General features: G+C 35.9%; 1 protein-coding gene across 1 annotated transcript in view; it reads right to left on the bottom strand.

Moving 5' to 3' along the window:
- Positions 1-25065, bottom strand: part of gabrg3 (gamma-aminobutyric acid type A receptor subunit gamma3) — a 111149-nt gene that overhangs the window by 33647 nt on the left and 52437 nt on the right. The window contains exons 4-5 of the mRNA XM_026213557.1: positions 9913-10133; positions 2031-2113 (exon numbers count right to left, since the gene is read on the bottom strand). Of these exons, the coding sequence (XP_026069342.1) occupies positions 2031-2113; positions 9913-10133 (304 nt within the window). The remainder of the gene's footprint in view (positions 1-2030; positions 2114-9912; positions 10134-25065) is intronic.

Genomic DNA, 25065 nt, shown 5'->3' with positions numbered 1-25065 from the left:
GTTTAAAGGGTTAGTTCACCCAAAAATTAAAATTATGTCATTAATAACTCACCCTTATGCAAAACAAAAACCAACCAATTCCTGATCTCAACAAATTAGAATACTTCATAAGACCAAAAAAAAAAAAAAAAAAAAAAAAAAAAAAACATTTTTAGTGAATTGTTGGCCTTCTGGAAAATATGTTCATTTACTGTACATGTACTCAATTGCTTTAATTACTGTGAGGCATGGAGGTGATCAGTTTGTGGCACTGCTGAGGTGGTATGGAAACCTAGGTTTCTTTGACAGTGGTGTTCATCTCATCTTTGTTTTTTTGTCTTTTTTTCAAACGTTTCTCTTGACAATACCCCATAATCTATGGGGTTCCGGTCTGGTGAGTTTGCTTTGCCAGTCAAGCACACCGACACGACACCACGGTCATTTAACCAACTTTTGGTGCTTTTGGCAGGGTGGGCAGGTGTCAAATCCTGCTGGAAAATGAAATCAGCATCTTCAAAAAGCTTGTCAACAGAAGAAAGCATGAATTGCTCCAAAATTTCTTGGTAAACGGGTGCAGTGACTTTGGTTTTAAAAAACACAATGGACCAACACCAGCAGATGACATTAAAGCCCAAATCATCACAGACTGTGAAAACTTAACACTAGACTTCAAGCAACTGGGGCTATTAGCTTCTCCACCGTTCCTCCAGACTCTAGGGCCTTGGTTTCCAAATTAAATACAAAACTTGCTCTCATCTGAAGAGAGGACTTTGGACCACTGGGCAACAGTCCACGTCTTCTTCTCCTTAGCCCAGGTAAGACACCTCTGATGTTGTCTGTAGTTCATCAAATTCCTTAACACGTCTGTGTGTGGTGGCTCTTGATGCCTTGAGCCCAGCCTCAGTCCATTCCTTGTGAAATTCACTCACATTTTTGAATCCATTTTGCTTAACAATCCTCATAAGGCTGCGGTTCTCTCGGTTGGTTGTGCATCTTTTTCTTCCACACTTTATCCTTTCACGCAACTTTCTGTTAATATGCTTGGATACAGCAATCTGTGATCAGCCAGCTTCTTTGGCAATGAATGTTTGTGGCTTACCCTCCTTGTGAAGGGTGTCAACGATTGTCTTCTGGACAACTGTCAGATCAGCAGTATTCCCCATGATTGTGTAGCCTAGTGAACCAAACTGAGAGACCATTTTGAAGGTTTACCTTTGCGGTCAAACCTTTCAGTCTGTGTGCATTGAATTTATTTAATACACAAGTTTTACAATTTGAGTTGAATTAATGAAAAAAATTAACTTTTCCACGACATTCAAATTTATTGAGAAACACCTGTATAAAAAAGGATAGAGCAAAAACTAGATATTTCATCTTAAAGCATGACATCCTAATTAGCTGACATATTCTCTACAGCAATGACATGTCTGCCGTCAGAACAGTGCACTTGCAAATCCAATTGTACAGGCTAAATATCATATATTATTATAAATTTTTCCTCTGAAGACCATATATTTAAAAAATTAAAATACATTTTTGCTACCATGACTCCAATGGAAACGCTTTCACATGTGAAATATTGTCAAATATAGTTTGAATTGCTTTTCTGGTAAAAAAAGCTATTATTGGAAAATAGGAAGATAAAAGTATCGGTTTTGTTGTTATGAGAGAAATGTGGTATAATAAAAAGCATCCATTGAACTCAATGGCTATATTGGATTTTCAGAACATTTCCCACTTGTTCCCTTAGATATGTGAACATTTCAAAGACATTCTAGGCTATACTGTTCCTCTAAACTGAACATTTACAGCATGAACGTCGACCAAGCTAGAAATGCTTTGACCATTCAAAAAGATTGTTGTTTATGCAACACCATACTGATATACTTTAAATGAAGCTTTCATAATGCATGTTGATACCGCTGTTCTTGAATGGTTAAGGTTGTCTTGTACAACAAATCAAAAGACAACCAAAGAAGAAAAAGGGCCTTTAAAGGAAATTGAAATATACAGGTTTGAAAATGTGGAGCTTAAAGATAAGCGATACTCACAGCTGGAGAAGATTAGAGGACAAGAGTGTTCATCCATAGGAAAGTTATGCAGTTGAAGCTGGCACTCTGCATTTATGGTCAATCTATGAACAGAAAAGCAACACTTGGTTACGATAAAAAAGAAGTCTCAGTACAATATAATGCAGATAGGAAAATCGCTCAATATAAGACACAGCCATGGCATTTGCTTTAAGTGAAATATCTAAATACTATTTTATTTTTGCTATTTTTGCTACTTATGCTAGATGATTACATTTTGATTCATGATATTTTATGATCAGCTGTTGTCCTCCCGAGACATGACAAATAATAAGTACTCTGCTTATTTGACTTTTCATTTTCGGGATGAGAAACTGGCAGTTAGATGAAGCTTGTTTGACAGATGTCTGCTCTGAATAAGGTTTAATTCTTTTTTTTTCGGTTCTTTGTGACAGCCCAGTGAGTGACGCTCAGGTGAAACCACTGGCGTGTGGAACGTCTGTTTCATACATTAGTGTAGGATTTAAAGTTTTAATTATTATCTCCCACAGGAAGAATATAATGAACCACAGATGCGAGGACTGCATGCTTATTAGCCATAAAGCATGAATAAGGATGACACTGTTAATATGACGCAGAAATATTATTCTTCCCTCTCATGACATCTGAGTCATTGTTACAAGTAGTAGTTGGGTTATACTTAGAATACCCAAGTTAGTCCCTGTAGCCGGATACGGTAACTGCACTTTTTGGTCTCTCTCTCTCTCTCTTTCTCTCTAAACAGGTGCATCTAAAAAAAAGTTATATCATGGAACGGTCTTTATTTTTTGTAATTTAATTGAAAAAAAAAAAAAAAACAAGCAAACTTTCTTATATTCTAGATTCATTGCACACAAACAGAAATAGTTTTTTTTTGTTTCAGTTCTGATGGTAACGACTTACAGCTTAGCAAAATTAAAAGTTCAGTACCTCAAAAAATGTGAATATTAAATTTTGATCTTGATTAGTTTGATTAATTTTGAGTATAAACACTGGGTACCTCTTGGGCTGGTTTAGAACATGCAACCACAATTATGGGAAAGACTACTGACTTGACAGTTATCCCAAAGACTATTATCAACACCCTCCACAAGGAGGGTAAGCCACAGAAGGTCATTGCTGTAAGGGCTGGCTGTTCAAAGAATGCTGTATCAAAATATATTTATGGAAAATTGACTGGGAGGAAAAAGTGTGGTAGGAAAAGGTGCACAAGCAACAGGGAAGACCACAGCCTTGGAAAGGCCAATTCAAGAGGAGTGGACTGAAGCCGGAGTCAGCGCATCAAGAGTCACCACACACAGACGTCTTCAGGAAAAGGGCTACAGCTGTCACATTCCTAGAACCAAGCCACTCCTGAACCAGAAGAAACATCATAAGCATTTCAACTGGGGTAAGGAGAAAAAGAACCGGACTGCTCAGAAGTGAATTTAACATTTCATTTGGAAATCAGGGTCTGGAGTCTAGAGGAAGACCAGACCATCTACCAGGAGATTTTGGAACACTTTATCCTTCAATCTGCTGACAGGTTTTATGGAGATGCTGATTTCATTTTGCAGCAGGACTTTAGCACCTGCCCACAGTGCTAAAAACACTTCCAAGTGGTTTGATGACCATGATATTACTGTGCTTGATTGGCCAGCCAACTTACCTGACCTGAACCTGTTTTTTGTTGTTGTTGTTTTTTATTGATCTTTGAGAAAATATATTTTTTTGAGATAATACATTTTTTATTTTCCTAAGCTGTAAGTCATAAGCATCAGACTACAAAAAAAAAAACTCTTGGAATATTTCAGTTTGTGTGCAATGAATCTAGAATATAAGAAAGTTTGCTTTTTTTTTTAATTGAATTACAAAAAATCAAGAACTTTTCAATGATATTCAATTTTTTTTAGATGCACCTGTATATAATGCAAATTTCAATTAATAAATTCTGTATGAATTATAATATTTCATTCTATGGTGCTAGAAGTAATAAATGTGCTTTTGTATAAAGGAAGTTGTAAAAAAAGTATTTTTGATGGCTCTCAAAAAAGGTACAAAAAGGCTATCCTTTCAGAAGGTACTAATATGGACACTTTACATACTAATATGCACTAGTATTGATATGTTTGTGAATATATGAATATGAATGAATAATATCTAGTTTTAAAGTAATTTCATGTACATGTAAGGTGATACTTTGTGATCCTGCTATTGAATCTGCTAGTGTGAGCCAATCAGAATTGACATGAGATAATTTCCTTCAGTTCCTTCAATAATTACATGAATTTACAAATAAGGTGACTGCTTTCAAAAGTTCTGTCGTCCCATGAGAAAATATGACTGATTTCAAATATTACAGTACTGCACATACACATACAAAATGATAACATATACAGTACATTATATTTTACCCTCTCCAGCTCATTAATTACTGTTTCATAGGTTGAGACATTTTTTTTTTGTTTGCCTGACCCTCATTCTGAAATCTGTAAACAGTAATATGATAAATAACATCAAGTAGATTATAACTGCTTAAATTTCAACTGCTGTTATTGGTTCTAGAGCATTTCAAATGAATTGACAAGTAGATACACAGCGGTGCTGGCTGTTTAAATACAATCCCTTGCTATATTGACAGAAGATAATTGGCTTACTGTAGCAACCTTAGCCTTTCCAAATATACAACAAAGAAGCCATCATGGTAAATTATGGCATATTGGTAAACAAATGTCCCAGCACCACATATTATGTATTATGGAGAGGTATGGCAAATCAAATTTCTCATTTCTGAGCACAGATCTGAATCCATGCCACCAAGCTCTGCGTGTTGCAGTTTAGAAGGCTTACAGCACTCACACATTCCAGCATTGTTTACTTCAAAGCTCCGATGGCTGCAATTAAAATAGAGAGTGACATTTCATAGTCTGCACTACCCTTTTCCCTTCACACTCCTCCGAAACACCACTGCTGTATGTCTGCTGTGTCACTGAATATCGATCATGAGCTCCATATGGGAGCATTTAGTTAGCCTTTGTTCCAGATTGGCTTTATCCGCAGAATGCCCCTCAGCATCAGTGCTGTTTCTCCTGTTGCCAAGGAAATATTTCACGGAGTGCTGGAGATGGCATGATGTAGTCTCTCCACTGGCCTGTGAAATTTCCTCTGGTCCAAATAGCCGCTCTGGTCTTCAGGCAGCTGAGAGATACCTGAATAGGCCATCTCTGCCTGAGATGCATTAACAAAGTAGCTGTTTTCCCAAAATACTTCACCACTTGTTCTCTCTTCGTATGCAGTTGTTGTTGTTGTTGTTTTAACTCAGCCTTCATTAGCATTGTGTATATTTAGCACAGGTATAGAAAGCTATATAAAAAGCGTTTATTAAAATGTTTAGGCCTAAGTCAAATACTAATGACATAATAAAACGCAAAAACATTCATGAAACCGTTTTATACAATGATTAGATTTGTTTCTATAATTTGATTGGACAAGCGGTGTTCCAAGAGTGCTGATATTTTCTTAAACAGAGAAAGAGGAAACTGGGAAAGAGGAAAAAAACTTGGTGAATTTAATCTGAAACACACTACCAAAAGTTTAGGATCTGACATTTTTAAATTCATCACAGGAATAAATTACATTTTAAATATATTAAAATGTAAAAGAGTTATTGTAAATTGAAATAATTTCACTATGTAACACTTTTTATTGTATTTTGCTAAGCAAACGTGAGTTTTATTAGCAATCATGTTTTTCTACTGAATATCAGACTTGTTATTCAGTAGAATGTAACTCTTACTCATGAGAAATCGCTTCACTGTTCTTTGCCAAGTTAATGCCAACTTTCAGTATATTTATTTGCAAACTTGGCCTTTAAATCATGACACTACATAAGCAGACAAGGTCTTGATCTTGCTGTTGTTCTCAATGGGGTGAGCTTTTCTGATGGGACAACTTGAAAAGGACATGACAAGCAATGTAGCAGTGTGTGTGTGTGTGTGTGTGTGTGTGTGTGTGTGTGGATGTCCCGATTTGAATAACTAGGGCACAGTCGGCTTCAGTGGGCAGGACACCCACTCATCTGACTATATTTGGAAAACTGCAGCAGTAGTTTCAGACTTATGAAAAGACAACAGTAGACTAGTTCCATGTGACAAGTCCATATTTTTCATATTTTCTCTTTAATTCAGAGTTGGAATTGATAGCTTAACAGTGCAATTTAAATAAGAAAGCCAGATTTTATGAATTCTGTTACCTTATGTTGTTAACTAGCAGCTTTGTGCTCTGTTGGTGTGGTCAGCACCAACAACAGGATAATACTTCACTGCTGAAGAAAATGTGTTAAATTTGCTTACATTCTCAACAGTGTTAGTTTGCAATAAGCAACAATGCTTTCTCAAGTGCACCCCAGTCTGCCATGGTCATACATATGTATTTATAATGAGAACTGCCAGAGGCATATACTGTAATTCACATTACTGCTCTCATTACTAATGTCTGCAGTGGTGTAAGCACATTGTCTCTCTGTGGTGCTCTATTAAAAAATAAATACAAAAATAAAGGATAAAGCATTATTAACACATTAACACAATTTTCAACACAATGGGAGGGTTGTTAAATTATTTAAAAGACCATAAAAATAAATAGGATCTATATACATTAAGTATAACAATTTGTTAAGTATTATAATAGATTCATATAGTTAACATATATAAAAAATAAAATCTACAATGAAATAATCTGTAATTAAATAATAAATTGAAATAAAAGCAAGACATAAATAGGATCTATAATTGTTAAATATAAGTATAACAATTTGTTAAATATAAGAATAAATTATTACAGAAAATAAATAAATAAACAAACAAACAAACATAATGAAGGATTGTCAAAAGTACTTCCACAATCCCCAGTTCTTTTTGCATTTCATTTTTTTTTCTAAAAAGATACAAATAAAAACTGACATCTTTATTTAACCTAAACCTGTAATTACAGTTATTTAATTTTAGTTATATAATTCATATACTTAATTTATATAATTTCATATAATTTAGTTATATACTAATAATCATACACATCATTTGATTTAATAATAAACCAATTTGAAGCAAAAACAGAATGTTCTGACAAGCTTTGTGAAATAATACCGTGCAAACTTTTCAGAAGACAGTCAGCTTTCCTCAGAAACAAATTCATATTAACCCCCAAACCAATATTGAGGATTTTCTTCCAATGGTTTGTACATCATGAACAGTAAGTAATCTCCCTGCTACAGTACTTTTCTCTTTGCGTCCATCTTTAGTGTCTCTGGCCTGTGTTAAGGGGCATTAACAGGCTTCATATTTTCACTGAAATTACATTTTGGGAAATGATTGCATTGCAACGCAGTTTGTGCAAGTCCAGAACAGAGAGTTGCAATAAGGCAAAAAACGGCCAGTTGCCGATTGCGTAAATGCCAAAGTATATTTCCAGCATCCGCGCACTGTCTGTATTACGTTATTTTCGTCATCAAGAGGGCTAGCGGACAGCCGTGCAACCCCTTGGTACTGCGCATGTGTCGATCTCATCTGTCCACTTATCTATGGTTGAGTATACATTTGAAAGCTCTGCGGACACGGCTGTGCGCGAGACAGAAAGGAACGCTGAATGTGAAGTGTACCCGGGTCTTAAGTTAAGTCATCCTACACACACATGACACGTGACTGACCACTCGCTCGCACCAACAGGAGGAGGAGAGGTCAGTGTTACTCTCTGCACTGTGCTCAGTCTGAGTGACAGAAACGGTATAATGGAAAATATTAGTGGTTTCGAAACTAATTTTCAGTATTGCGGTATACCTTGAAACCGGTAATCGGCCCATGCCTAGCCCCTATAAAAGATTAACTAGAGGATTTTGCAGCTGCCCATGCAGGGTTTCCAAAGGTTTGTCCATAAACCCCATTTGCAGCGAAATTATAAATAATGCATGACATCACAGGCAGTTTCTGCAGCTTCCTGGCCTAATTGTGGTCAAACCAAGCCTAGAGTCTTATTGAATATATCTGTCACAAATACCAAGCACTGAACCAAACTAGGATAGTCGGATATGAATGAGTGTCATCTCATCTCAACATCACAGAGGCTGGAGTCACACCAGACCAGAAAGGCTGCCTCGCACTGAAGCTCTAACTCAGAGGACAGGTGAATTTGCTGATCTTTGGTCACTTTTCCAAGGTCTTCAATGTTACAATCAAACCACTGACATCCCAGACACAACAAATATTATAAACATAACTTATCAGAACTGACCACTATGTTTTGCTGTCTCAGAGAATGCGTTTTGCCTTTGGCAGGGGCTGCTGACTTTTTTTGGCATTTTACTTCTGGAAAATGGCGCAGATTTGTGACAGTGGACCTAAATTAATCATGGCTCTTGATATGTCATCAAGGACTTTGAAATAGATGACCTAATCTGAAATAGAAGTGCCTAAAATGTCAAAGAGACATCTGCTCAGTCTGGTTACCTGATTAAAGGCACTGGAAATCGTAATTAGGAACAGAAGTTTTGGAACATACAAAAAGGGTCATGAAAAGTACAGAGAAACTGTACAAAAAGGATGTGGTTTCCAAATTTTACTCAAAAGCCAAACTATTTAGTAAAAAATGTATGTGCGAAAGAGAAAGTGGTTAATTATAGACTGATGAAATCATATCACAGACTCTTTGTTGCATGCTGTATGTGTTAACATGCTTGTTAGCATCCAGCTAAACATATTACATTAAAATTCAATGTCTTTTTATTTTTTGTCATTTTACACTTAAAATTGTTTGTTGCTATGTTTAATCACTTGACAAATTTTAGAGAGAACAACCACAAATATCTTGACATTTCCCTCCAGCTATCTTGTCTGTTGGGTCTCGATTGCAAGTGCATTACTTAAAAAATTGTATATATATATATATATTTCTTTATAATCTAAGCAACAAGTCAAAATTCCGTTCTCTGCTAATCAGCTGAAGGCATCTGAATGGTCTAACCTAGAAAGGCCTTTTTAGACATACATAGGTGAAATATGCTTAATACGTATATATACGTATATATACGTTAATACTTAGTATGTAATTTTTACTCCTTACAGTTTCCGTAAGACACACAAAGTATAATTTTCAAGACACATTAAAATTAAATTTTATATACATTTTTATATGTATATATTTATTTATATATTTAATTATATATTTTATAAATAATCTAATGTATTCTGCTTCTATGTTACAGATTAAACAAAATTGACAAAACAATACTTAAGTATTACACAGAATTACCCAAGTATTTTACCCTCTGCTGCAAGAAAGTGCAAGAAACTTGAAATAAGACCACTGACCCACCGTCTGTCTTTTTAATTCGGTTTTGAAAACAATTTTTCTCTTGTACCTTTCATACAGTGTTGTTATGACCTTGTTAAAAGCGTGTGGGTCTTGAAAAGCTACTTGTTGTCTTCTGGTGGTCTTGTCAGTGTGATTCTTATTTGAATCGACAAGACTGACAGTAATTTGTGTTCAGCAACAAAACTGAGCTATTTTGACTTTTTATCTTGAAATGATGAACAGTAGTGAATAAAACATTTTCAGCAAAGACACTGAAATCGATGTAGCAGCTTACATTAACAGTTTCATTTCTCAGAGTCAAGGAATTGCTTCGTGACTTTTTATTTCACATGTCTCAGAAAATAATTGTGCACATTCCATGTGCTCAACTGCCATAATTAGAAAGCAACTGATATTTATAAAAAAAAAATTCCCACAAACAATGTTGCTAAAAGATATTTTGAAATGTTTCTACTTTAGTGGTTAGTTTTGTGAGTAAAAAAACAAAACAAAAAAACATTTATTTAAAAAAATGACTTACCTCAAAGTGTAAAGTATTTTCCCATCGTTCCATATTCTCAGGAGCTGATTTGGTGTAGTAATCCAATGTGAATCTGCACTCTTGGAATTTCTGAAGATCGTGTCTGGTAGCCAAATGAGTCCAACCATATTACTGTTCAAAGTCAAAATTTTCTTAGTGCTGTTATATCTGAGCCGGCTGTCCGTCCAGGTTTGCGCAAAAATGATATCAATCTGGTACTCCTGTGGGGGATAAAAAATAACGTATCAATAAGGTGTAGCTACTATAGCAGTCACTTCTGAACCATAAATACCTGTGTAACTATTAATATTTATTGATATTTAATATAAAACCCATTATGATAAATCCTGGCCTTAATTAGCACTCTTAATGCAACTCCACTGGGATTTATTTCTAAACAGTTCTGACGAGGTTCCACAGAGCCTTACAGCAGCACCACAATTCATAGACTCAGCCCTTAAATTAATGCCAGAATTATTCAGTATTCAGTGATGGAGTGCCGCCGATTCCACTGTGGTTTGGATGGAGGTCAAAGTCAGCTTTGAGATACTTCGACAAGGATTATGAAGTTCTGGCACAGTAGAAGCTGGCAGCACGAGCCACAGGAATTGATTGTGAGGAGAGACACATAATCACACCTCATGGTTCGCAAACTTCCAAGGATTTCTTTGGCTTTATACTGTAAGTCATCCTAGCAGTTGTACAGATGCCCCCAAAGGCTGATGGATACTTGCATACATGATTAAATATTCTGTCTGAATATTTATGCAACCTGTGAGGAAAAATGATTATCACATTTTGAGCCATTTTTCATATCATATATTTTTAGTAGTGTGTTTGGGGGGCAGGAGGTCTTGATTTAATGTGCAGGAGATATTTAGAGGAAAGATCCTTTTAACACAGCTGAAAGGGATGGAACAGCAACAATTAAAAAGCGTGTGAGGCCAGAGTTTGTTAAAAGCTCAACAGCTGTTTCATAAATGCTCTTTGCCATTACAGCCTCCAAAAGGGGTTATTCTGAAATCAAATTATACCATTAATACATTAATTATGGTACATTGAATCTTATGCTGGGAGGGAAAAAAATCCCTGGAGGTCATTTATTCATTTATTTATTTTGGATTTTACTGTCAGAGCGAATGCTGATAATGGGGTTCACCTAATGGAGGATATGCATATAAAATGCATGTCATTTAGGTGTAAATGTTTCCTGGGTTATATAATGGTACTGTAAATATAACCATAATGCTGAATTTCTGACAGAACATGAATGCAGAAGTTTGACAGGGTCTCTGCGGTGTAAGAGTCACTGCATCTCAAATGGTGCATAAATAGCTCGGAATCAATTTCCATTTCAAACATTTGCTACAATTAGAACTATTCTGTGAGAGCAGTCCAGTCAGAATATGTGCCTATGCATCAGCATGTGTACGTGAAAAAGACTTGTCTTTTGAGTGATTTGAGTTAGCAAGACTAATGGCCTCATTATCTATTCCAGCTTTGATGTCTGAATCCAGCCCTATAAACGTACTGCTAATTTACTTTAGCCGTTTCAACCAGCCAGTGTTTAAGTGCACTGACCCTACTAAAGTCTGCACAAACCACCACACAGAACTGATCAATGTGAACTGCGCAATTATACATTTAAATACTGAGTAATATTAATTAACTACTTGTACTTGCTATAATGTTAGGGTTTGGCTTAGGGTTACTTGCATGTAATTATGCATAACTAATTGTTGTTTTAACATTAAGTATAAGTAACGTTTAACAATGACACCTTAAAATAAAGCGTTACACAGTAAATAAATAAAAAAACAAACAAACATTCACAATAATGTTCATATTTTTTATATTTAATATTTTTGTCACATTTCATTCACATTTTTTAAAAAGAAAATAATCATGAGATTATTATTGTATTCTATTAAAAGACATTTATTATTTCTCTGTCCATGCAATGTTCATAAGAGAGTTTGAATTTCTACTGTATCTTTCGAGAGAGTTTCTCATTAAGTGTGTTGCCTTCAGTTTGTTCACTATGGGGCTGTAAGGCACTACAAACTGTAAAACTGCTTTGGAACAGTATTTATTGTGAAAAGTGCAATAAAATGATTCTCTTCGGGTATATAATCTAACATTGCTCTAAGATACACTGTCAACTTAATGCATACTTAATAACTGTTTTAGCTTTAGTACAATGTTAGGACAGCCAATTATTTTATTTTGCAAACAACATGTGTTTTAATTAACATAGTTACTATTTCGCACATAGTAAAAATGAGGTTATATTCATTAAAAATGCATTTGCATTGCAAAAATAGTCTATATTCCATTATATTTTATGAATGGGGTGGATTATTATATTTAGAGAACCTTGACATCAAAAACTTTGAAAACTTGTCTTAGTGGCTCCTCCTCCAATCTAAACTGATTGTCCCACTTCATAATTAATGAAGCTTGTCACCCTCCAACCTGCCCTGGCCTGATAGTCATTTGATCTTTTGCTATCTCTCCCTGAAAGTGGGTCTCTTCATTATAATACCAGTCTCATTTATCACAAGTCAGTGGGCATGAGAGCCGTCAGGCCATAATTGTGACCTTTTGTTCTAGAAGCCAAAGGGAGTTCAGGGGTAGTGGAAAAAAAACATCACTTCAGGTCTAATCGCTGTCCAAGTGAAAATGTGTTGAGCGTCAGAATAAGCAGAACTAATGTGAGGTGATTCTATTACATCTGGACAAAAATACTGCACAGATGGTAAACAATAGAGGGAGAGTACGTTGGTTCAAAGATGCCTAACAACAAACTGCTGCCATTTTATAAGCAACAAAGTAAAATTAAGCATTATTTTTGCTCTTTTGACTAGAAAGATTATGAATGATCCCATTTAACGAAATGAGTGCAGACATTTTCTTGTTGTTTGAGAGTTGCAGACTGTCAGTCTGTGTGCGGCTAGACAATCTGTTATATTAATTAGGTTTTGGAGTGCTGCTTCAAAGCTGCGGGCAAGCATCAAACACTGAATAAAAACCTAAATGTTTTACAGTATCGAGTGTGCACTCCAAATCACAAAGCTGATGCCGATGTGGGAGAGATTCACTGAAGAACTTTACTGTTGTGATAAACGAGGATTTACGTTGCCAAAACATTAGAAAACACGACACACACAATAAAAGTATATCAAATACAAAACAATGTTACTTTACTATTACGTGTGTAAACATGCAGTATGCCATTGCAAAATGGATGGTGGAATGTGGCAACAGGTTTGTTTGTGTCCCACTGGATGTCCTTATCGCAAGGCAAGCCCTCGCATACCTTACTAGGTCGCACATTTACTCAGCAGGTTTGGCAGTTTGTGGGCTTCCATTGAAATAATTTTGTTATTAACATTCTGCCATAGTTTGATTCCATCAGACTTGTTTTTGTTTGGATAATCCATCAGGACTGCTGTATAAATGGTAATGCGTGGAGAATGGATATAAAATCAAGGTTCCTGCTTTGTGGTACACTGCAACGGGAAGACTAATTTAATGAATAAGAAATGAAACAACTAATTTTCCCTTTCCTTAGAGGTCCCGACAGACACATTTATGTCAGTGGTTGCATGCCAACACATTCATTAGCTGCTGGCTTTGTTGTAGAGTTTGATTCAAAGGATAATAGCCATTGTTGTACAAGTGCATTTCAGTAAGAACAGCTTCTATTGCTATAGATCTACTATTGCTGTGTGCAGTGGTGGACAGTAACGGAGTAGCTTTACTTCGTTACTGTACTTAAGTACATTTTTCAAGTATCTGTACTTTACTGGAGTAGTTTTATTTTGAGCAACTTTTACTTCACTACATTCCAAAGCATAAAATCGTACTTTTTACTTCACTACATTTCATAAAACATATCGTTACTCCCTATAATATCATGTGCTCGCAGAAGCGGTGTCTGATTCATCATGAACGAATTGAATCTTTTCAAAATAAACTTTTAAATCGGATCGCGAATCACACCAAACGATTCGTTTACGAATTAGAATGATCCTATTGCAGCTGTTCTGGAGTCGACCACTCACTGATTCAAATGAACCGTTTAGTGCGAGTCTCCAGAAGTAAGAACCGGGAGATCTTGTGAGCGCGCGTGCATCTGATTTTGCTAAAGTAAGTTATTAATGTCGAAATTTTGGATTAATTATTGTAACTGAAAATCATATTTAGGTCAAAACTGTCAGTTGTTTGGGAACTAAATCCGTTGTAAAGAGTGATCTATTTAAGCCCACTGAAATGCTCGAGTGCAGACGATGCGAGCAGAAAAAAAAAAAAAAAAAAAAACAACAACAAAAAAATACCTTAAAATAACACAGATTAAATACAATAACTCGTGCACGTTCAAATTCACCGCTGCCGTAAGGTTAACAGTTTAATTAAAATGTCCTATGTGACATCTGTTTTTATATTGTTTATCGACAGTAACGTTATACATATGTATATTGTCTGGATTAACTAGACGAGTAGACAGACATGAATGTTCATCGTACTGAAAATAAGTAAATATTGTTAGCTGATGCTAACTGTCTAGCTAACAAGCTTGTTGGTGCTAAGTTGATGTAATTTTTATAAATAATGATCAAATATTTTTATTACGCCACCTGGTTAGAAAAGAAAGGATGTGATGTTCAGAACATGGTAACTACAGTAATTATCAGTGGGAAGAGATGCACCCCGTTTGGCCAGGGGTGTTTTTAAACCACAGACAAGATTTGAGAAGGAAAAAATCATTATGAAATTTTTTTTATTATTTTTTCCCTTAAAATGTTCTTCCTAACTACAGGCATTATTATCATGTCATATATACAGTACAGACCAAAAGTTTGGACACACCTTCTCATTCAAAGAGTTTTCTTTATTTTCATGACTATGAAAATAGTAGATTCACACTGAAGGCATCAAAACTATGAATTAACACATGTGGAATTATATACATAACAAAAAAGTGTGAAACAACTGGAAATATGTCATATTGTAGGTTCTTTTGCTTTGATTACTGCTTTGCACACTCTTGGCGTTCTCTTGATGAGCTTCAAGAGGTAGTCACCTGAAATGGTCTTCCAACAGTCTTGAAGGAGTTCCCCGAGAGATGCTTAGCACTTGTTGGCCCTTTTGATTTCTGTCTGCGGTCCAGATCACCCCTAAACCATCTCGATTGGGTTCAGGTCCGGTGACTGTGGAGGCCAGGTCATCTGGCGCAGCACCCCATCACTCTCCTTCTTGGTCAAATAGCCCTTGATGCCTTCAGTGTGACTATACAATTTACATAGTCATGAAAATAAAGAAAACTCTTTGAATGAGAAGGTGTGTCCAAACTTTTGGTCTGTACTGTAACTTTGATGTTCTGTAAAACAACTAACTTTAAAATACTTTGTTCTTACTGGTGAAAATCAGATGGTCATCTCTGTTTTCTCTCAGGTACATCACAGTGTAAGCTTCACAGTGAACATTACTCTGGTCAGCGTAGTCCATATCAACAACAAAAATATATCTTGACTCCATATAGTGATTATTTTGAAAAAATCCAAGGTATTTTGAGCAGTAGGATTATAAAAAAATGTGCTAATATAAAATTAAATTAAGTAGCCTATATAAAATTGCAAACATCTTTCTTGCAGTACTTTTTTACTTAAGTACATAAAAAATTGAGTACTTTTGTACTTTCACTTGAGTAAAATTGAAAAAGGAGTACTTTTACTTTTACTGGAGTAATATTTTACCATATGTATCTGTACTTTTACTCAAGTACTTGATTTGTGTACTTCGTCCACCACTGGCTGTGTGCTATTATTATTTTTATTATCATTATTATATTACTTTGTGTTTCACAGACAGCATACAAAGTTTGGAATGGCATCAGGGTGAGAAAATAATGGCTGAACTTTTTGTGTGAACTCTTCTTTTAAATGGGTATCAGAATGGCTTCATTTTTGTGTAGTCCCATAAGGTCTGATCACTATTTTTTTTTTTTATTATTATTATAAATGACCACAGTTTCAGTATTATTAACATAGGTATTCTTAACTGTTATCTAAAATACATAACCACCCCGGCTTTGTCAAGTGTTGTAACCTCAAGCGATATTTGTTGCACCTGTGTTCCCATCTCCATCAAGCTTCATTTAAAAATATTCTCTGGAAGTTAGTCATAGTGGAAATATTTTCATACATAATTTCTGAAGGACTAGTAGGAATATTACTCATTACAGTAAATTGTCTGGCCCAGGCTCTTGTGAGTAAGGAGTCATTTTCTGCTCCGGTTCCTGTCGTGTCTACAAATGACCGGCATACAGATAAGTGATTTCCCTGAGCAGAGCGGCCCCCTCAGCTGTTGAGATCACAATGAGTGAGTTAATTCCACCACACCTGACAGGCACATCACGCCATTTATGGTAATGACATATCCCTGCTACACCCCCCCCCACACACACACACACACACTCACACCTTCACTTTTGATTTGTGTGTGAGATTCATCAGGCCCCTTCTCCTCCCATAGCTCTAATTAAATTCCTTGTGCCATTTATCATCTGAGAAAGAGAATATATAAATAAAGGCCTGTTGAATGAATGATAAAACATGCCAAAGCAGAGTTATACAAGCTCTGGAATCTTCACACCCAGAGGGATGGTATGGAGCAGAATTAAATGAATATGGCATTTAGCCATGACATGACCACAGGGGAGTGGCACCATGGGGAGTCCAGGTCTGAGGTGGTCAAAGTGTTGCTTGGAAGCACAGAAAAAACAAAATTGTTTGGTGCCAATTTTCATTATGATATGCTCGTCTAGATATGCATGCCATCCTTCATAATAGTATGTACATTCAGCAAGTATTTTATCTACATCTGTAGATAGATAGATACTTACAAAACCAAAAATTGCATTTCATTATTAACTGAATTGCATTAATTAAGAAATAAGTGTGTTGTTGGAAAATCTAAGTACCAAAATTGTAATGTAAATTCAAATGTCACTGTACTTTTGTACTGCATTTTCCCACTTAGTTAAATATACATTTTATACAGCCAATTACACAATCGTTTCCTATAGTGTTATTGTGAACACAGCTTCAATTAGTTCTTTTATGTTCATAAAGATGCAGTTTTGCAAGATGTGTCTGTTTTTTGTACCAGCATATATGGTATTTTATATATTTGTAATTCTGAAAAACAGACATAGAAATATATAAACTATTACTAATATTTAGCTTGTCTTAACATTGCAAACATTGCATTACAAGGTAAATTAGATAAATTCCATTAAACACAACATAAATACATTTGTATTCATTTATTCAGCAACTTCTGTGCCGAGAAATGATTTAAGGAAATAACAATGTATTCTCGTGAGGCTTGAGTAAACTCTTTAGATTAGTCAAGTTCTGTTTCCAGCTGAGTTGCAGATCTGTGCCACTTCTCCTGAGCAAACCATGGGCTCTAAGGAACTGTATTTATATTACAGAGTCAACAAATTTTTAAAGTGGTAACTTTAAACCACAGAAAACCAGTGCTAATGTAATATGTATCATTTCCTCACAATGTTGACAGCATACATAGCAACAACGCTCTTGCTGGTGAAGGGGTCATATGCTGCGATTTAAATCGTTCATTTCTCTTTGGAGTGTTACAAGCTCTTGGTGCATAAAGAAGATCTGTAAAGTTGCAAAGACTAAAGTCTAAAATCCAAAGAGATATTCTTTATAAAACTTAAGAGTCAACCACACCCCCTTAAAGCGGCTCGTTCGAACACGCCCCCACATATCTACATCACTATGTGGGAAAATTTGCATAATACCGCCCAATTGTTCACGCAAAAAAAAGAAGGCGTAACTTTTATTCTCACTGTTCCAGCCAGCGCTATGTTGTGGAGGAGATGCTGTGTTTCGTTGTGAAAGCAAAATTACTTGTTTGGCCTTCCAAATATTTGCATGCGTATGCGCATTTTATGGAGGATGAGGACTGTTTCCTGCACCAGAAGCTTACAATGCTTCTGTGATCAAAGGCTGTTTCTATAAAGTGAGGGAGTTCCAACTTTGCAAGGACAGTCTGGCGCATCTAACTCCCAGCCTGTAAGTAATGTTACATTTCTTATAATTAAATAAATTGCCTATGATGATTCAGACCTGGGTTTTGAGCAGTGTAGAGTAAGCTTGTTGTTTCTCCAATCACAAATGCAGACATGTTTACACAGCGCGATACGCAATGCATTACATTTCACCAAATACACAAAAATAATGTTCTTTTTAGCAATGTCATATTAGCCCTTTAAGTTGCATTTGTTAGTTTGACTAAGCTTGGTTTTAAAATAATTGTGTTGGATAAGTGTAATAGTGTGGCTTTTGTCTCTATGTGCAGAAAATAACTGCCACAACCAACCTACAGTATATCATGTGGAGTCCTTCAAAAATGTTATCCTCTTGAAGGAAAACAGACACTTTTCATCCTCTTGAGACAATGCTTATTAACACCTAGAATCCCCTATGACCTAATAATGGAGCTTGCCGTTTCTGTCCTCATTGAAACTCTGAGAATTTTCCTCCCGGTGAAAGTCTCTAGTTAAAGAAATGTCTGGAACTGTTATATATATTAGATTAAAAAGCAGGATGACCTTGTGAGCATTTAGAATTTCAGAAACAAGACTGTTTTCCTCTGTTCAAGTTTTAAAAGGATAGTTCACCCAACAATGAAAGTCCTGTTATCGTTGCTTACTCTCACATGAAACCTTTACAATGAATCTGGAGCTTTTGAGCTTTGAAAAGATTGCAAAAGCACAATACAAAAACCATAAAATTGGTCCAAATGACACATGCACTATATTAAAAGTCCTAGTAATCATAAGATGTAAGAAACATACTGAATTGTAGGACATTTGTCGGATCTATCTGTCTGATTTGTGAATAAATAATTTAGATTAGTTTTGTATACTTGAGTCATTGAAAACACCACATTCAAATGAACAGTTAGTTCAGGAATCAGGGATCACTACTTTTTTTGCTTTTTGTCATATAAAGCTATTGTATGGTTTCTAAACATTTTGAATATACCACCACAAGTCAACATAACCACATTTATGGTGCTTTTATTTTGTCTTTTCAGAGCTTGAAAGCCCCAGTCATCATTCACTTTCATTATACTGATTTGTGTCCAGGGTATTCTTCAAATACAGTGAGTAAATATTCATATTTTGTTGCTTTGAAGCCTGAAATGAAGAAAGACATTTTTTTGTTTTATTCAGCTGTATTTACTCAGTGCAACTTATAAAAATTATATAACAAGATAATTTGAATATGAAAGAAAGGGGGGATTCTTTTCTAAACTCACTGCATGAGACGAGGATGAGTAAATAATGACAGGACTTTCATTTTTGGGAGAGGCTGTATATTTTACACAAATTTGCTATAAACTTGATTGCATCATAATAATTGCTGTTAATAGTTTTTTGTCGTCTGTTTGATTACGTTTTTAATTTATTCTTTCATACATTTCTGCCATAAATGATAAGCTGCTACTAAATATTGTAGAAACGTAAAGTCCTGTAAAGCTGCTTTGATTTGTATCGTACAAAGCACTATACAAATAAAATTGAACTGAATTGAACTGAACATAAGATAAAATAGTTGTGAAAAGCACTCCAAAAGAAAGACAGTTTCACTAGGAATTCCCTATTGGAGAAAACTCCTTCATTTCATGTACTTTCCAGTGAAGCGAAAAAGTGCTTACCCTGCTTTTTACTCCAAATAATTTTTCACCCATTCCTCTATTCTCTATATATACTCCTCTCAGTCCATTGCCTTCCCGTCTCACCTCCCCTCATCTTCTCCTCGCTCTTGCACACATTTATTCACATTCTCTGCATCGCTTTCTCCTGTGTCCATACCAGTCTCAAGCACTCACCTTTCCACCTCTTGGTTCCTCCCTCTCTTTGTCCCTCCGCTCCTCTCTTCATTCCATCATTTCATCCCTCTCAGTATTCAGACTCACCATCTACCTCAGGTGCTTGCCTGGTACTTCAAAACCCAAACCCTCCATTTCACACCCTCTCGAAAAAGAAATAGAAGGCATGATGGTCTCTAGCAGACAGGCGTGAAAAGTGGCAGTTTTCTCTGATCATCTTAGCCCACCCAGTCCAAGTGACAGATAAATGGGCCACTTACTCATGGAGAAATGTTGGCAATGCTCATGATTATGCCGCAGAAGTCTGCAGGGTCAACCTGTTCACTGGCAGAGCAGGAGGCTTGTTCTGCTGCCCTCATTACAGACACCCCAGAGTTATTTTATCGAAGGGAACAACAGGGTTTTTCTAGCATTACTGAAATAGCTAAATAGGTTACAGCTCAAAGCTAAAGGCAAAGTCATGAACTCGATTTAAACATTCCATGCCTCTTTCTTCTTCATCTTTCAGATAGCTAAAGATCACCCTGCAGATATCACAAACTGTATCGTAACTCAGTGCCATGCTGTTAAAATCATAACTACCCTGAAGCCACATATAAATGAGTTAACACATTTGCCCTAACATCACATTTCTGCTCTTTATGATGCATCCTGAGAGAACAGACTAATGCACTTTAATCTAGTCTATATAAAGCTAGTCAATGTGTTATGTTGATGCAAGAACTGTGTTGAAATATTTGTATTTAACTAAGTGTCAGATTTTAATTAAAAATAAGACAAGATAATATGAATATGAAAGATATAACACCAAGTTTGAATAAGGAAATAAAGTGGATAAAACAAAAAATGTGTCCGTATTTTGCTGCAACGCAACAAAATGTTATTCTTTTACGGGGTTGGAGGGGGGGTGTCATTAAATCATCACTAAGCCATCAAACATATAAAACAACTCAATATATTAAGCTGCTATTATAATCAATGATGCAACCTAAAGCCTGTAATTATGTCAGGGCAGCTACTAACAGTTACAGTAAAATGACAATATACAAAGAAATTAACTACACAAGTTACTAGCACTTTAAGGGAAAAATATTGTGCAACAATAAACTAAACTTCATTTAATGAATATAACTTAGATTTAAAAAGAAAAACACAAACAAGTACTTTGTTGTATATAAAAACACACAAAAAGCAGTGCAAGGACTTGAATGTCATGATTCTGCCTTCATGTCCTGACTTTTCTCTAGTCTTGAGGCAGGATCATGACAGTCCCGTGTTTTGTGTACAAGCACATGGCCTTGTCTTTGGGCCATGTGCTTGTGTTGTCTCGTTCCCTTGCCCCGCCCACCTTGTTATCCTAGTTGTCGTGATTGCCTTACCTGTGCCACCTGTTGTGTCTTGATTAGTTCTCCTATTTAGATCCCCTAGTGTGCTCTTTCTTTTGTCGGTTCATTGTGATTGTTTCCACATTGTGATATGTGTTTCTACATGTTCCTGTGATATAGTGTTACTCGGTGTTGCTCTTGGAAGAAGACGTTGTGAGACCTGTTATTGTTTATTTGTAGTTAGTGTTCTTGTGTTTTGAGTCTTTGTTTAACGTTTCTACCCAGTCTTGTTAAGTTATTTAGCATCTGCCCTAGTCATTGTTTTCCCCCTTGTGGGTTTTGTTTTCCCCTTTTTGTTGAGAATAAAACCTGTTTGTGCATTCCTGTCTGCAACTGAGTTCATCCCTACCCTCCACATAACATTGAATCTGTGTTGTTGATTGCTTCATTAAATAAATGATTCACTTGAATGAATCAGACTCTTAAGGATACATATGAGAGAGAGGAATGTTTAGGAGAGAAGATCTGAAAAGTGCCTTGGGTCATTGTGTGCGCAGTGCAGGTTGACATTAAAAAGTGATGAAACATTTTGTCAAGCAACTTGGAAAATGTAACTGAAAAAGCTACACTTAAAAGTTAAGTTAGTTGTCACTTTTTCATTCACTTTTAGCTGCTCCCCAACACAATTATCTGGTCTGTCAGAGAATGGCCTGAATACCTTGTTAGCCGTCCGTCTGTGGTGTAATTATTACATTCATAATTAGCTTCTATCACATTTGGAATGCAGTGAAAAAGAACAGGAATTTTTATCCACAGAGGAATGTTCTGGTCCTGCATCTCACTTTCCCATCATCATGTCCCATGCTCTTTGATAGTTTCCTGTAATGAACTGATTTACTACAGTGTCAGATTACATACAAAAGGCACTTATCCTCCTCCTCACTGCATTTTTCAGGGGGATAATAAAATAGGAGAATGACAGTGATCACATAAAAAGTGTGTTTAATCTGAAATAGAATTGGGGGCACACAAGGTTAACCAGACAACAGCACATGCACAAATACATAGTTTGCTGTTGTAAAAATCAGAAAACACAGATTCTATGTCTTCAAAATATTACTGTGACTTTCGTTTGTAGCCACAGCATTTTCTATGCTCATTGCTCTGGTTTTGTTGGCATCTTAGCTGAATATTCATGATGAGAATTGGGTAAAATCATCTTAAAAAGTAAATAAACATATTTAAAAGAAGAGAAACACTGGATATGAAAATTTACATACATAAAGCTAAAATACGTGTAGGGCCCTATTTTAACGATCTAAACGCAAAGTGTTCATGACATGTAGGCATTTGTATATTTAATAAGCTTACAAAAAATTCTTATGCATTGCAATCCTTTAATTTTTTATATTTGTTATGTTTGTGTGCTGCTGTGCGTCCCTGTGTTTAATAAGCAGTGTGTACGCGTATTGCGGACCCACCTATACTAACACGCTCTTTAAATAACAAAGAAAAAAACATTGCACCAGACTTTAGACCAGGTTTTTCAGCTCCTTAAAATAGCAATGCGCCAGCAATGCACCTGAACAAACCTCTTTTTTAGACCAGCACGCCCATGGGCGCACAAATGCAAATGCAGACTGAAACTAGCAAACACACTTGCGCTGCGTCTTGCGTCGCATTGCGCCGGGTGTATGATAGGGCCCATAATGTTTATGTGTCTTTAAGATAAAATTCTGCTTTCCTGTTGATGCTTTACAGCAAACTTCTGTCTGACAACATTAAAAGCAATTCAATAAAACGTCTTAACAATCAAAGAAGGATTACAGGAGCAGCAAGATGGAGTTTTTTCATCCTAAAAAAAAAATGTGACAGTCTAGTATGATTTCCTTTGTAAATAAGATTTAAAACGGCTTGGAATGACAAAAATAATACAGTACAGTAAAATGGTCAATATTGTAAAATAAGCTCAGACAGAGTGAATTTGAAGGGTATAATCTTTTTTATTATTTTTTTTTTTTTTTTTTATGGCATGGTTATCAAATGCCAATTTACCAAATACATTATTAAATTAACATGAAATAAAGTTAAAATAATTTTAATACTAGAGAAAAAACATTCAAAACTACAGTAGTAGTATTTAGGAAATTGGATGCCAGGAACAAATCAGGCCATAGATTGGCATGATCAACCGATCAGAGTCAAATATTCCAGAGAGCTATAAATATCTAAATATAAATAAAATCAATCTCATTTTTACAAACAAACGAGCAGGTCTGCATGCTCAGTGACATCACTGCTTACATCGTTATTGCGCTACTTCATCAGACTGAAGCAGAATTTTCATCTCCATATCAAATGGCAGGTGCACAATTGCAGCTTTGACTTGGAACCTGCTTTGATCTTCAGCCACATCCTATATGCTACTGTAACCGAGCCTGGTTTCAAACAGCAAAACTGTGTCTTGATTGCATTGTCTGTACAACAGAGATGATGGGGGTTTGAACAGATCCCGTTTAAGGCGAGATCAAAGTGAATACTGTATTGTTTGTAAGACTGAGAGTTTTGGGACTTACCAACAGCTCTGGGATGTTTTCTTTTTGGTATTTGATCATGTTGGCTAACCTTTTGCTGTTGTTTGAGCACTTGTGGTGCTTTTGCTAAATGTTTCCTATTCTTATATCAAATTTGTGTTGCTGCGTCACACTGGAGGTTAACTCTCAGACTTCGCCAACTTTGCAACTAGACATGTAGGAAAAAGTTTCTAGGACAATCTTGCTGAAGCAGCTAACTGCTCCTAAACCTGCCGAGAGTACCCACATGGGAACACTTCTCATGACCATCTCAACCCGAAACGTACTGAAATAGCCAGGTGTGAAAATCTGTTAATGTATGCATCCTTTGCTGCTCTATAACCGTGGTGTGTGTATATTAATCCCATGCCTGAGATAAAGTGAGCTCTGCTGTCCTGAGAGAGATGCTTCTATTTCATATCCTGTATTTTGCATGTTCAGTTCAAGATAAATGACCTACTTTCTTCAGCACAGTTCAGTGATTTTCCACCTTGTTTGTTTAGCCACTATCAGAACATTATTTAAAGTGTTTTTTTTTTTCTTTTTCTTTTCTGAGATGTTAGAGAGCGTTAGGTACATACTAGGGATGCTCCGTTCGATCGTCCGGAGATCAGTATCGGCCGATAATCACATTTTATGACTCGATCAGTACTCACTACACTTGGCCCAATCCAAGTTGATGATGTAAACGTGTGAGGATATACATGATGTGTGGGGACATAAATAATTTGGTGCCACAGTCATGTCATCCCCGGTGTGGAAATGCTGTTTCGAGAAACCATGAAAAATTTGCTATTTGGCTAAAATCACAAAACAACCTGCTCCACTTCCACACTTCCACTGGTCTGGAACACCACCTTCACAGAAAAGCAATACAAAGAGTAAAAAGACGACCATAGCTTATATTTGTACTGTATAATGAACAATATTGGATGAATTATTCCACTATATACTTGGATTTTTAAGGGTTCTTTCCTTAAATCCTCTTTTACAGATCTCTCTGTCTATTTTTGCAGGGACACTTAAAAACTGTATTTTGTGTTCACTTCTAACACCTATGAGTCTCTTTTAGGGTGCAAATATTTCTTAAATAGGGAAACACAACAAATTAAGCATATTTTTTTTTGTTGTTTATCTGTCAGAATGAAGAAAGCATTTTAAATCATCAGTGTACATACTTTCTTATATGCCACTTTCATTAGAAAGTATTTACCTGCAGTGGAACTAACTGTAAATACATACCAAGTAGTTTTGTAATGTACCAATGTGATTTGCATGACTAGAATTGTCTCTGCATCAGCGTTTGCGTGGGAGATGATGAG

This window comes from Carassius auratus, chromosome 31, assembly GCF_003368295.1.
Source record: "Carassius auratus strain Wakin chromosome 31, ASM336829v1, whole genome shotgun sequence".
Lineage (NCBI taxonomy): Eukaryota > Metazoa > Chordata > Actinopteri > Cypriniformes > Cyprinidae > Carassius > Carassius auratus.
Note: the sequence above shows the minus strand (reverse complement) of the source record. Positions and strands in the feature narration are given on the sequence as shown.